Here is a 14,263-nt window from a genome sequence, read left to right on the forward strand (position 1 = left end):
AATACATGAAAATCATATATATGTGAACTGCGATTGAAGAAACGAATATAAAAGCGATCCTCGCAGATATGAATACTACTGAACTAGTAGTGAAAATAAGAACTGAAAAAAAAACTCAGGCCCGTACGAGATTTGAACCCAGAGGTCGCTTTCATATTCTTTATTCTAAAGTACTTTCTTTTTATTGGATGCTTAAAGTAAAAAAGGATTACCGTAGTTTTTTTTTTTGAGAACATGAAACTCTATGACTGGTCCAAAATAAAAAATCGTAAGGAACTCAATGGAACTCAAAATTTCACATTTCCTCAAGAAGCTTCGCTTCTTGGCCAGATCATGATTTACTTTTTGGAAAATCTCTCAGCCGCGGACTTTAAGTTATCAGCTGACATGCCAGCCCCTTGAAGAGAATATTTAGTATTATATAAGTATAATTTAAAGAAATGTAAAAGTTAAGCCACCGAAGTTTACAGTAACTTCAACTTTGCTTAACCTATCTGCCTAGGTTATTTTGTTATCAGATATATGATAAACCCTATCCATATAAGGACACCATGAGCGTCGAGGTCTTGTGATAACAGCAGTTTTAATATTTTCAACACTGCACTTCTTGTAGCGTAAGGAAAACTAAAAACTCATTAAAAAAACAATTTTCCGTGTAAAGCGTGGTTTATGTGATTTTTATACAACAAAACAGTTACAGCAAATTTTTTTCTGCTATTTAGAGTCAGCCCAAACTGTTTCTTTGATATACCTATTTTGTATTTAGTTGACAAAATTCCAAGGATCTTAGTTGTAAACAAGAAGGTTTGGGGTTATGAAAAATGTCATAAATAACAGGGTGGGGCTAAGTTTTGTTCTAAGGTGCATGTACCTATAAGTTAATGTTAAAGGTAATCCGAATAGGAATTCCTTGAAAGAATTGAAAGAATCGAGTTGAAGTTTCGGTTCACTACAATCCTAGAAGCTGAAACACATAAACACATTTCTCCTAAAGAATTGTTTAAATTGAATCATGATGAAGAATAAAACAGCACTTTTCTCCATTTGACTTGAAGATAGTTTTACTTTTGCATTTGATGAATAAACAGATTGAGCAGCCTTATGGTATTTTTCAAAATTTTGCCTTGGCTTAAACTTCGACTTTCAATCCAGGGTTTTTACCATCTGTTCATCGAAAAAAAAAGTTTTGACTGCTGAAATTTTTTTCTGTGGATTCTGGAGTATATATCCTATTATCATCTAGCTTTGAACCTAAGGTGGAGGCAAAGTTTCTTTATAGTTTAACTCTGAGACTTGTAAACGTGCTGAACAGCAGATTTAAGACTCATTATCGTTGCTTAACGAATATATACCACCATAACATCAGCGGTGCCCATGTTTTCTGAGAAGAAACAAATTAGAAATCACTTTCAATTACCACACTACTCCAATATAAGCTGAAACACAAGCCCAAAACATACTCAAAATGTTGCTTTTTTCAAAACGTTTTCAATCTTGAAAATTTTTTAATCCCCTTCGAAAGTGTCCGTAATTTACTTGAGTGAGGTGCAAGATAACTTTTTTTTTATCAATTGATTTGATAATTTAAATTGGCCACCGTAAAGAGTCCTTAAAACTGACGTTTCGAGTGTCAGCCCTTCGTCAAAGCGAAGGCCTGAAATTATACGCGTGATTTCAGAAAGTTTTCTTTCATTTTCAAGTAATTTGATTGGCTACCTTAAACAAGGCTTGAAATCTGGGTGGTTGTTGTTTTTAAGCAAATCTTTCTCATTGGTTGTGAAAAAGATGCGACTGATTTAGAGTAAAAATTGTGTGCTTCGTGAATCAACTGCACCTGTGAGAGCCGCTAAGATTGCAAGGGTCACCAGGGATTTCAAAGTGGATGTTTTCAAGCGGTAAATTGACAGTTACCAGCTTCCTTCATTTTCCCTTACCTGTGCGTTTGAAGGAAGTATAGGTCGTCAGTTTACTGTACAATGTGGTTGATTCCGGATGTTTTCCCTCCCAGTCACAATTTGCGGAAGCTGTGGCGAGCCAACCTGCATCTTCAGAACAGCCTCCATGGTTCCTGACGATATAGAAGTCTCTTTTAGTACAGCAGCCTTCGATTGAGAAGAAAAGAAGCGGTTCAGTATTGAGATCTGTCCAGGGAGAGTCAGTGACGCGAGTTTCTGAGAACCAATTGACGTTGTTAGAGCTTGTAGAATTGAAGACAATAGAAAGATCTTCTTTCCCTTCTGTGTACAGCACCACTCGTGCCTGGAAGCGAGAAAAAAGGAAATGAATCCATAAAGGAAACAAAAAATGAAGGAACATCCCACGAAATTGGAGAATTAACCACGTAGACCTCTTCGGAGAAAGTGCCTCACTCCCAGAGGTCCGTGTAATGTAGTCATATCTATGGGAGAGTAGCAAGGATAATTCAAGTTGCGTTATACTAAAGCTGAACTGGAGTGGAAGCTGCACTAGTTGCTCTTGTTTGCAGGACTCGAGCTTTCAGTGACAACGATGCTTGATTTCCCCTCGCCACTGTCCCATGACTAACATCGTTTCAAAAGACATGAAAGCCTAAAACATCTGTGTAGATTACCTCATCTCTGCAACGCGAATTTCATTCATAACTATGTCGCTACTCCGAGCCTTTAATTTAAATTAATAATAATTATCATTAAATTACAAGTCTACCTCGGTAGGGTTCACAGTCTGCCAGTTCGTCACCATGCGGTTCTTGTAATGAGCTTTGAAATCTGAATTGGTGGTCAGTGCTTCTGGTTTGTCTTCGTTCAAAACACTCGACGATGTCCATAGCTGGTGAGGAATAGTGGAAACGCCGGACACCAGTTTAAAAACCATCGTCCAACCTGTAAGATAGAGGATGGTTTGTCATCGACAAGAGGTAAATAAGGTAAAAAAGGTTACGATAAGTGATAGCTGTTAATGCAGTCGTATATTAAGTATTATCGTTTTAAGATTTTAGATATATGAAAATTTCACATATTTTCACTGCGGTGGAGATCCTCGCAGCTCCTAATTTCATCTCTCCACCGCAGTGCAAATATGTGAAATTTTCATATATCTAAAATCTTCATTCACTTGGATGTTTATTTGTACCCAATTCATTGACTAGCTCCCAGTTGGCTTGTTAGCTCAATTGGTAGAGCGCTGCACCGGTATCGCAGAAGTCATGGGTTCAAATCCCGTACAGGCCTGAATTTTTTTCAGGTCCTATTTACAACTACTCGTTTCAGTAGTGTTCTTAGCTGCGAGGATCTCCTAATTTCATATTATCGTTTTGTTAGAAGCTGTGCGATACGTTAATTATTCTCATTGACATTTAGAAGGGATTTCGTTTATTTATACATAACTTGGCAAACATGTATGCGGCACCTTTTTTTTTATCGTCCCATGTATGGTACTGTTTCATGTGCTTACAACGGGACCTTCAGTGTGTTTCCTTCGACTAAGCCGAGAGTTGTGAGTGGGAGTCAACCGAAGCATAGGGGCAAAATTGTTGAATCAAGCGAATAAATCGTGAGTTTATAAGGAAACGGGGTACGGCCTTTTCACGTTTTCGACAGTTTGTCTCACGATGAATCCATTTCCTATGTGGATTGTGATGTTTTCTGTCAATAAGGTCGAATACATGCGCATTACGTTATGAAGCTTTCGTCTCAGGAATACCACCCCATCACACCTTAAAGTATTTTTGAATGAAAACTCATTAGCGCGAGTAGGGCCTCAAAAGTCCACGTTTAAGATGGCAGACGTTTAGGTAAGTGAACGCATTTCGATCGTGTGCCGTAAAACCAAACCAAAGTTATCACTGCAGCTAATCATAAAGAAAAGGAAAATATCATTAGGAGCCAATGAGAACCCAAGTTAAAAACAACCAAACTGTGTAAAGTGCTGGAAAACGCAAAGTCATGATTGGATTTAGTTTTGCACTTGATTGGTTCAGAGAGTGGGGCAAGTTTCCGGACCAATTACAGAGCGAAGAAAAGCAAAACAACTGTAATCCCACACTGCTTTCGACACTCAATTGAAAATTTCTCTATATAAATAATAATGAATTCATTACCTCCTCCTCTACTGAACTGGTCACAGTAGACATTTATCAACCCTTCTGACTGGCTGGGCTTGATGACGTAAACTCCACTCAGAATATATCCAGCGTTGAGTAATTCGATACAGCTTCGATATGCTATGAAATAGAATTCAATGACAGTACGGTGCATGCAAACGCCACAAGCAAATTTATAAATAAAAGTAGGGGTGTGATCCTGAATACATCACCAGAGAATAAGATTAAAGTGTTTTAGGCTGATATAATTGCCGTTAGGAAGTCTCCTTCATCCGTGCTTCCGGCGATTAGAAAAATAGGTCGTGACGACCAAATTTACAGAGAAATTTGTCAATTTTGCGACATGTGTTTAGTGGTCATATGGAACGCCGTTACGTTTTATGGCCTAAAGTTAAGCAAGGAAGACATCTGGCTTAGAATATGTTAAGATATTGCACAGAACATCCTTTTCCGCTTTTTTTATTTTTTATTCTTTTTGCATAAGGAAAGAAACGAGAGGGAAAATAGTTTTGACGGGAAAAATTGTGGTAGCGGCGTCGGAAGTCACTACTTCATCTGTGTGAGTTTTTTTTCAGGCAACAACAATTTTATTTCTTGCAGCCATTGTTTGATTTTAGTTGATCAATTTGCGACTTTGAAAGTTACGATCTCTGGTTCTTTTGGCGTAAATAGTGACAAAGTGTCAAAAGAATGACGCAAAACGGGTTATACCATCTGACCAGTTCGTATAAGATAGTGGTTTTTGACCTTCGATTAAGCCTCTGATATTTTACATCTTTTCCGTTTTAAACCGTCAAACTGTCCTCTTAGATTGTATTTCTAAAAGTATTTCACTGGGACATAACTTTGATCTATTGCGGCAAGGATAGTGAAGATAATATTTCAAATGCTTACTTACAGATGTTGCAAAGTTTTCCTTGTAGACCCGGCGGGCAGGTGCATTTGAAGTCATACTGGCCTCTCACTGAGTAACAGGTCCCTCCGTTCAAACATGGATCGTTCTGGCAAGGGGACTGGTGAGAGACAACAAAACAAGAAGAAGTTTGTTTTAAATTAATTTTCAAAATCGCCACAAAAAATGTGAATAAGATTAAAAAAGCATTTAGGCTGATAAATGTGAAAAGGAGAAAAGCAGTTGATAGGAGGGTTTCAATGGAGTAACGGCTATTACGGCTGACAGTTAAAATTTTGATTTTATATCCGTGACTCAAGTATACAATAATTCAGCTGTTTCGTGCCAAAAAAAAAAGAAAACGGCATCAGAATTTTCAGTGTCCGAAAAAAATATAAATGAATCAAAAACAACCGATCGCGTGTTATTAGCCTTTGCCTAGGAATCCTTTTTTAGCCACTGCGATAAAAACTGACGGATTGACAGTGGTCATGGCTTCAGAAATTGTGATCAATACAGAAACTGAAAACAAGACAAATAATGGAGCTTTACTTCTAAACTAAAAACGCCTTAATCAGTTTTCATTTCAAGAAATTGAAGTATTCAGGTTAAAAACATAAAACAAATTGGTTTTGTCTATGTATACACTTAAAGTATATTAATACAACGCCAGTGTGGCTCCTCGATTGTTTATCACAAATAACCTAGCGCGGTGATGGAAGATAGAAATTATGATACCAATTCTAGAACATATTTATCATAATTTAGTTATTCATAAACCAAAAATTCGACAATTTGACCTTCAACCTTCCGATAATTTCAAAAGTATTTTTGCGATAACAATGTGCCCTTGGTTTCCAATAATAGAACGAGATTGTTTATAAAAGATCTTACCGTGAAGCTGTAATGGTGAAAACCTTCGCTCACATTGAATAATTGCGGGAAGGTGAACTTATCAGTGTCTAGTAAATAACAGAGAAACCTTCCATCATTCCCAGCGGCTATCTTGAAATTCACAGACTGGCAGTTTGACGTGTTGATACATCCTAAAAGACATTCCTCTTCTCTTTTAACTTCGTAAGATATGTTTGATGAAGAGTTTAATTGATGGCGACGAAAAGGCATCGGATTACCGAACAAAAAATATCCATTCGAGTAAGAATTCTTGAAATTTGTTGACTCGGCCACACTGTATGCGAAAAGAAAAGGACATAAAATGAAGAGGAAGCAACTGTAAGTGTTGGCGACACGATCCAGTTTCATCTTTACGGATGGAGGTAGTCTGTGAAGAATGTTCTCTAATTACGCGCGTTTGATTAATCAATTTTTCCTAAAGAATAGTATTGTTTTGAAAACATCAATAATTCATTGTCAGATGAGTGATTTCCAACAGTGAGGGTGACGCATCTGTGAAGGTGAAGGGTAATGGTCAGCACTCATGTCTTCGTCCAAGGGAAGTGTTGCAACGACTTGTTGTTAAGTTTGTGCGTTTTAATAAATAGCTCTCACACTAAACATAAACAGTATGTACACTATCTACCTTCTTAAAGCTACTACGTAAATGATAGTTAAACATTGTAGGCAGAGAACATATCATTTCAAGGTTAACAAGAATGATAAAAGGATGGTTAACATTTTCCATTTTCAATAAGCGAAAAGGATGGTAAATATTTTTCCATTTTTAGGTACTAAAATACACAAGAAGCACCATAACTAATTTCGAAAACTACCAACCATTTGGCATTTTCCGGTGAAAGAATATGAAATATGAATTTACACATACAAGAAAACTTTATCTTTTCTTAATGCTTTGTGTGCTATTTTACTAGTTTTCTTAGCAATTTTGAGCTTCCCAGTCTCAGACATAAAAGGCATGCCTTGATAACTACATGCCAGGTATTTTTTTCTGAAGTTAAGAGTCAATGTTTTAAACGTTTATACAACTTACAACATTCAAATGCAATAACAAAGACAATGTAGAGAGCAGAATACGACAACAAAAAGAAAGAAAGGAATGGTAAGAGAAATGCCAAATGACAGAGGCATCCAAAGAACTTCTTAAAGTTAATATGTTGAGACTCACTTTCGGACAAATATACACCAACACTTTAACTCCTTCACAAGCTAATTTTCTAGGACATTTTTGACGTTGCGAAACAGTCCTCAAATAAAAATGCAATTTGTAAACCTCGATGGACAAAAGAATCCTATTGAAATTCAGTTCAAATTGGCTTGGTCGCATCCAGTGACACATTCCTCATTCTGCTTGCCACGCACAAGAGCTATTGTGGTATTGAATTGACTGGGACATTTTTATTACAGAACATTTTATAGCGGATATTATATAAGTAAGTAGAAACCAGGGAACGGGTCAATAAGCAGATGTCTGACTGTGTACATAACTTTCAATGAAATTTTGATAAAATAATTGCTATTTCAGCCCGTTCGCTGTCCTGCCTAAGACAGTGAGTCAGTTATATAGCGCTTCTGAAAGAGTTTGTTGATTTAAGAAGGTTGTCTTGCATTGATGTGCCAAAAACTTATCTGAGCATCAATTTATAGTCATTCATGTCCATCTCCTGGTGAGTCTTTGGATCAACGAACGAAAACCACAAGAACATCGGCAGTGCCAACATTCTCTAAAAAATAAAAAAGGAAATTTGTGTTGGTGAAAGTTGTCTAAACATGGAATTACAAATTCCCTTGATATTGAATGGATCACAGCGAAGTGTTTATGCTGTACAACACAGGGGTTCTCAATGGGATGATTGATTTTTACGGCTAATGCTTAAAACTTTGGCCAGGTTTACAGCTTCAGGTTAATTTCTTTCTGTTACGGTTATGTTACAGAAATGTTAAATGTTAAGTTCATAAATTAATTTGCATTGTTCAAAAACATATTTACTCACTCGTTTTTGCCTCCATAGTCAAGCAAAAAGAGTAATTCTAGATCGCGCTGCTGTTAGGTTGGATTTTCTTTTTTCCCACATTGGCCGCAAGACAAGACATTCAACAGTCTAAGATTTTCCCACTTGTAAGAATTCAAATTGATAGAGAAAGATGTTTTTCGTCTTGTCACGAGCGAGTGGGTCCCCATGAGGAATTGAACCTCAGACCTTCCGATTCCGCACTGCGATGCTCTACCACTGAGCCACAGAGACTCTACAGTAATATACTACTGCAGCTGGGATCAACAATGTCGATAGCGTCATGTTTGTCATGATAGAAAAAGAGAGACGGTAAATTTTGAGCTCGGAAAAAAAGTAGAGCATCGGAGCGAAGGTCTGACGTTCGTTTCCTCATAAGGACTAAGAATTTTTTCTTCGTCTCACGCTCGTGACAAGACGAAAAACACCTATTTCTTTACCGAGCCTTTAGGTGGGCGTATATCGAGAAGGAGATAGTGATAAACCGTGAGAAAGTGTGGTATAACCATAAAATATCACGCCTCAGGTAAAAAGTAATCTATCAGATTGGTTCCGTCCCTCTATCCCCAATTGGCATACGAATTGAGAAGTAACGTGTCTTGATGTGTGGTCTCGTTGAATCATTTAACTCAAGTTTACAATTCAAAATCGATACTTGTTTCTTTACCTTGAAAATTCCAGTTCGTGTAGTTATGGAGTTTACTATAAAGGATCACTATGGGTGGAAGCTTTTCTTCGTATTCACAGGGTTTTCCCTCTGTTACCAAGAGCCATCCTGCATCTACAGGGCATCCCCCATAATTCCTGTTTATGTGAAAACTTCTGCCTGAGTGAGCATGTGGATCAATGTTGGAGAAAATGTTTTGAGATTCACTTCCCAGGTCTGTCCATGGCGACTCAGTCACCCTATTCTTTGCAAACCAGTTTATGTTGTCAGTGCCAGTTGCGTTGAACGAAATGAAGAGAGCTTCAGAATCGTTTTTGTAGAGAACGACACGCACCTAAAATTACATTTAAAAGAAGTTATCACCGAGAAATAAATTCAGAGTACAATCTTCAGGATTTTTGGTTTCGCGTTACTTCGCTTTGTGATCGGTATGATAACGACAGTGACGTTGCAGATGATATTAACACTTTAGTGGAGGCAAGGATGGCGCAGTGGTGATAGCAGGTCACCCGCCTTTACCTCGAAGTGTGTATGGGTTTTTTGCCGTAACCGTAAGTCAAAAGCGGGTTAACATCATTATTGGTTCCCGTCCTAACTCTAAGCGTTTTTCCTGTCTCTCAGTCTCCACATAAACCAACACTCAAAATCTCAATTAGCCCTGGAAACAGCGGTCGAAAAGCCATTCTTTTGATCTGTGACTGCTGAATCTAATTGTATCCGTCTAAAATTAAGTTAGTGATGATCACGATGGCCATGAAGAACAAGACGATAACAGTGCTGATGACGAAGGTAACGAATATGAAAATGATAATGATAATGACAGTAAGAATGACAACGACAATGATAATGACAATGTTAATAACAAATGACGATAAAAATGACAATGAGAATGATAATAACAATGTTAATAACAAATGACGATGACGATGAAAAATGACAAGTTTGAGGATGACGATGATGACAATGACAATGACAATGAATTTGAGGATGACAATTACGATGACGATGACAATGAGGATGAAAATGACGATGACCATAACTTCGAGAATGACGATGACGATGAAAAGGACAATAACTTTGAGGATGACAATGATGATGAAATTGACGATGACGATGAAGAAGACAATAACTAAGGATGACAACGACGATGACAGTGACGATGACGATGAAAAACGACGATAACTTTGAGGATGAGAATGGCGATAGCGGTGACGATAATTACGATAATGACGTTGACGATGAACATGACAATAACGATGACGACGGCGATAATGATAAACACGACAATGACCGTAGAAATGACGTGGACGGTGAATGCGGTGATAACGAGGGTTATAAGTTCGATAGTGATACCGAAGATGGCGATCATAAAGAAAAAAATACATATATATCATCATACTCAGTATCACATATCATAATGACCGCGGAAAATTTTCAGGAATTTTCTCACCTCCTTTAGTCCTAAGGTATTCCAGTTCCTTATCATGCGGTTCTTGTAATGTTCTTTGGGCGTTGAAGTGGTATTCAATACTTCTGCGTTGTTTTCGTTTAAAGGGTCACCTGATGACCACAGACGAGAGATATCAGCTGAAACTCCGGCCACTAACTTGAATACCATAGTCCAACCTGTTGGCAAACACGCAACACGTAATTTTTTCGTTGTGTAGCGAGGCCCAAAGTGGAGGTGGTGGGAAAAATAAATGGAATTTTGGAAATTTATGGGTTACGAGATGTCTCATGCGAACTTATATTATTGACTCCGAAACTGAATCAAGTGATCAGAATCAAGGAATACGTTTAGGCTTAGTGATTTGGAGAGTCTTTTGATGGCTCCCACGCGATTCAGGAAACTAGGTCGAGGATATAAAATCTAGGCTTCTTCTAAACTTCTGGTAAAAATAAATAGAGGTTCTCAATGGGGTTAATCGTTTGCCGTGAAACGACCAAAAAGGCCGTTGGACCTAAAAAATGACAAATTTTTGACCATTAGTCATAAAAAAAAGAAACCATAATTTTTTTCTAGAACGTGTCATTTTGTGTCATTTGGGGTCAACCGTAGCCGTAAATTGGCCAAACTTCCAACTGTTGGCAGTAAAAGCCATTATTCCGTTGAGTACCTTTAAAAAATGGAAGGCTTCCTTCTTAATTTAACGCGTTTTGCTTAGCTTTTCATTTTTCCTTAGAACTTTCTCTCAATTCAAAACTCACTAACTCACTTCGTAACCCAACGAACGCAGGCTCATCCTTGCAACCGTAGTATTTAACCAAACCGAATCAGTTTGCAAACCATAGGGATTATAAATCCGGATTTCCGACTACTCGCGACCTGTTTCTTTGCCATAAATTGTTTAAAATAATTTTCCCTCTTCTCTAGTGCCTCCCCTTTTCGTTTTCATTTTGGAGCTCATTCATACACCAAGATTTTGTGATATGAGGAGCTCTGTAAGAGTGTAATGCCAGGGTTTTGAGTTCGATACAGAAATCATTTGGAGAGTAGACTGGTGAAACGATTAGCCTTGTTACCTCCTCCTTGATTGGTTTGATCACAAAAGATGCTGATGATGTCAGTCCCATCTGCTGCAACTTGATAAATGCCACTTTTGTTCGATCCGTTTTCCAAAAACCATGTGCAAACATTGCTTCCTTGGGAAATTCTCGCTGTAGGTAAAACACCAAGGATAATCGATCTATAAAATGTTAAACTTGGGCAGACATTCAAGATAAACTTAACTAAAAATGAAAAGAAATATATGTTATTCACCAGACGGGAAGTCCGTATTGGGAAAAACTGTGCCCGACGTCTTGGATACCGCCCGAGGCCGTAGGTCGAGGGCGGTACACAAGACAGAGGGCACAGTTTTTCGCAATACGGACCGACCTTGGAAAGTAAATAACATTTTTATTTTTTTCTAAACCTAACAAATGGTTGCGAAAAGAACCTCCCGCTGTGAGTGGGCCGGATGGGGAGAATACTGCCCGCTATCGGAACCAATCAGATAGCAGGATTTGCAGAATACCGCCCGCTCACGAACTGAGAAAAAAATAAATTGAAATACTCACGAAGATCGCATTTTTTTCCTCCAAAATGTTCCGTACACTGACAATTGAAGTCGTACTTTTCGATTACTGGGCGACATTTTCCCCCGTTCTTGCATGGATTGTGATAACAAGGAGCCTGAAGAGGGAGAGAATTTGCACCTCCTCTCATTAGATAACATTATTATTAGATAACATTATTATCTCATTAGATAACATTATTATTAGATAACATTATTATCTCATTAGATAACAGCGTAAGGTTAAGGCAGCTCAAAGCACTTTTCACCTTACTGTTTCAATCATGGGCTGACAGCTCACTCATAAAACTGTGCAAATGATATGGTTAACACAGTAAAGTGAACGCATAGCATTTATTAGTGGAAAAGCCTTTTGGTCCAAAAAGCCAGAGCTTATCCCGGTTTCCATCGCATGAAGTGTCTAAGAGTATTACTACTCTCCTCTGGATGGGATGCCAGTCCATCCCAAGGCTACCCCCCCCCCCCCCCTCAGCATTTCATCAGGCTTCCCTAACAATTCACCAGTCCCCATTTATACTCCTGGGTGAAGAGAGGCATGGGGAGAGTGGAGTGTCTTGCCCAAGAACACAACACAAAGACTCCGCCAGGTTTCGAACCCAAACCTCACTGCATTATGTGCCACAATTAGTGTAACTCTCCATTACTCCGCGTGTTATTTCAATTTGACAATTGCACTCTGTTGTGCCGCCGGTTAAAATTAACACTTCCTTTGGTAACCAACATATCTTGCCATTGTTTGCATTTGATGTTTATCTCATAGCGAAAACGAAAAATTAATTTATTTATCCATATACTATGTTACCCAATGAGCAATAATCTGGAGTTTACTCGCTTTATTCGACGTCCACTTGTCATTAAAGACTATTGAACTGTTTCTGTTTCGTATATCTATACTTTTTATCTAATCTGGCTTGCGGTCGAATTTGTGATTCGCTGGATTTATGATTGACATGACACAGTTCATTTTAGAAACAGTTGTTTAAGTCTGGGGAAAAGATAAACTTCAAGTGAAAAAAGAATGGCTTTGACTTACGTTACTGAGGCAACGGGTTTCGACGTCATCATTTCACAAGATATTTTTGAAAGCCTTATGTACAACATTGTTTCCATAGAAAACAACTCCTATAATTGAAGGCATAATCTTAACCCGATGCCAAGGGCTCAATATTTCCTTAAAGTTTGCCTAAGGTTTTTCAAGTTCTTTACGACAATTAAAAATACAATTTCCATCCGATAAGAGGAGTTTTTCCGAGCTGCGGATTCATATCAGTTGCCGAATGAGAAGCTTAAGTATATTTTTCTCGAAAATTTATTATTTTAGAATAAAAAAACCGTGAAGAGTTAATTTTTAAACGAAGTTCCTACCATGTATGTAGAAAGTGATTAAGCCCGGTAAATGAGTCTACAGCGGTTTAATGTAAATTCAGTTTCATCGGAAATGTAATGCCACTATAAAAGCTTTCTTTAAAGCTATATGAATTCCCGAATTACGAGTTTCTGAAAGCGGTAAAACCTTATTTATCTTCGTAGATCTAGCAACTGGAAAAGCTTTCATTCCACTCAAAGTTTCTGCCTCAGAGATGGAAAGGAAATTGGATTTAAAAATAAGACAAATACTCTTCTTAATTTTCAAAATCATTCCTGAAACTTACGTTATCCACACCTAAATATTTACGATATTATTTTAAATAGATAAAAAAACCCCGCAAACTCATACTAACTTTGTGTTTACCGTTCCTTTGTGAATTCACACCTGTTTTTTTGTAAATTTCCCACAAATATATTGATAAAAGGAACTAAGGAAGTAGAGTGCACAGTTGCAGGAGATTAATTATTAAATTCGAAGTCTATGTGGTAACTGTGTTTTGTTAATTAAAATAATTTTGAAAAAGAAAAATTGAATGCGTTGCTTTAAGTTTAATTGCTCGAGGAATTTCTCTAGCGATAAACTTTATCCAGGAAAGGTGAAAATTAAATCAAACGGAGAAAAATAAATGGAAAAAAAGTGATACTCGGATTTCATCTACTTACCGCTAAACTGTAATGATGAAAATCCGGGTTTTTCTCGAATAAAGCTGAAGAGTTGAATTTGTCGTTGTCTAAAAGATGACAGTCAAATTCATCACTTTCCTCTGCACCATGTTTGAAATTTAACGATCGACAGCGAGAAATCTGAGAACAAATTTCAATACAATCTTGCTCACTGTTAACTGCGTGAGTTTCAAATGGTCTTGAGTCGAGCTTGTGATGCGGAAATGAAAACACATTGGCAAATGAGATGATTCCATCAGAAACTTCGGTAGAGTCTTGAAGTCTACCAGAAGAATCATCTGTTGCAAGTATCAAAACTGGCCATAATAGGACTAAAACAAAATCTTGATACCACTTTGTTATCATAACAATCTTTCGGTGTTCGTGGTTCATTCAACTGTTGTGTAAAGATTTTGGTAACAATTCGTTGTTGTAAAATCCCTCACTTCATTTTGTTTGCCACCCAATTCTTTGCACACACTTTATTTATAATCATCTTGAGAAACATGTGGGTTTTAATCAACACAGTATGAAAAACAATGCTTATGCAAAATATTGTGGGAGAAACAGATTGTAATGTAGATAGGG

At 37.5% G+C, this 14,263-nt stretch overlaps 2 protein-coding genes across 2 annotated transcripts; both read right to left on the reverse strand.

Moving 5' to 3' along the window:
* Positions 1-756: 756 nt before the first annotated feature.
* On the reverse strand, positions 757-6,098 carry LOC131770657 (uncharacterized). The gene is made up of 6 exons (XM_059086370.2): positions 5,868-6,098; positions 4,980-5,094; positions 4,079-4,201; positions 2,686-2,861; positions 1,935-2,259; positions 757-1,381 (listed from the first exon to the last, which is right to left on the reverse strand). Exons 1-6 carry the CDS (start codon positions 6,096-6,098, stop codon positions 1,338-1,340), a joined length of 1,014 nt encoding a protein of 337 aa, XP_058942353.2. The 3' UTR covers positions 757-1,337.
* A 732-nt stretch (positions 6,099-6,830) lies between these two features.
* Positions 6,831-14,130, reverse strand: LOC131770680 (uncharacterized). The gene is made up of 6 exons (XM_059086392.2): positions 13,676-14,130; positions 11,628-11,742; positions 11,091-11,225; positions 10,018-10,193; positions 8,568-8,901; positions 6,831-7,612 (listed from the first exon to the last, which is right to left on the reverse strand). The coding sequence occupies exons 1-6, from the start codon at positions 14,066-14,068 to the stop codon at positions 7,569-7,571; spliced, it is 1,197 nt and encodes a 398-aa protein (XP_058942375.2). The 5' UTR covers positions 14,069-14,130; the 3' UTR covers positions 6,831-7,568.
* Between the last annotated feature and the right edge of the window lie 133 nt (positions 14,131-14,263).

The sequence above is a fragment of the Pocillopora verrucosa genome, chromosome 6 (assembly GCF_036669915.1).
Source record: "Pocillopora verrucosa isolate sample1 chromosome 6, ASM3666991v2, whole genome shotgun sequence".
In the NCBI taxonomy this organism is placed as follows: domain Eukaryota; kingdom Metazoa; phylum Cnidaria; class Anthozoa; order Scleractinia; family Pocilloporidae; genus Pocillopora; species Pocillopora verrucosa.

Excerpts from the sequence above, each read along its gene's own strand:
- LOC131770657 (XM_059086370.2), bottom strand. The coding sequence starts at position 6,098 with ATGCCTTTTCGTCGCCATCAATTAAACTCTTCATCAAACATATCTTAC. Across the intron at positions 5,095-5,867 it reads TTCACCATTACAGCTTCACG|TCCCCTTGCCAGAACGATCC; the intron begins GTAAGATCTTTT and ends GTCTCTCACCAG. Across the intron at positions 1,382-1,934 it reads TACTTCCTTCAAACGCACAG|AAAACATGGGCACCGCTGAT; the intron begins GTAAGGGAAAAT and ends GTTTCTTCTCAG.
- LOC131770680 (XM_059086392.2), bottom strand. The coding sequence starts at position 14,068 with ATGAACCACGAACACCGAAAGATTGTTATGATAACAAAGTGGTATCAA. Across the intron at positions 11,226-11,627 it reads AGGAAAAAAATGCGATCTTC|CGAGAATTTCCCAAGGAAGC; the intron begins GTGAGTATTTCA and ends TTTTACCTACAG. Across the intron at positions 8,902-10,017 it reads ATACCTTAGGACTAAAGGAG|GTGCGTGTCGTTCTCTACAA; the intron begins GTGAGAAAATTC and ends ATGTAATTTTAG.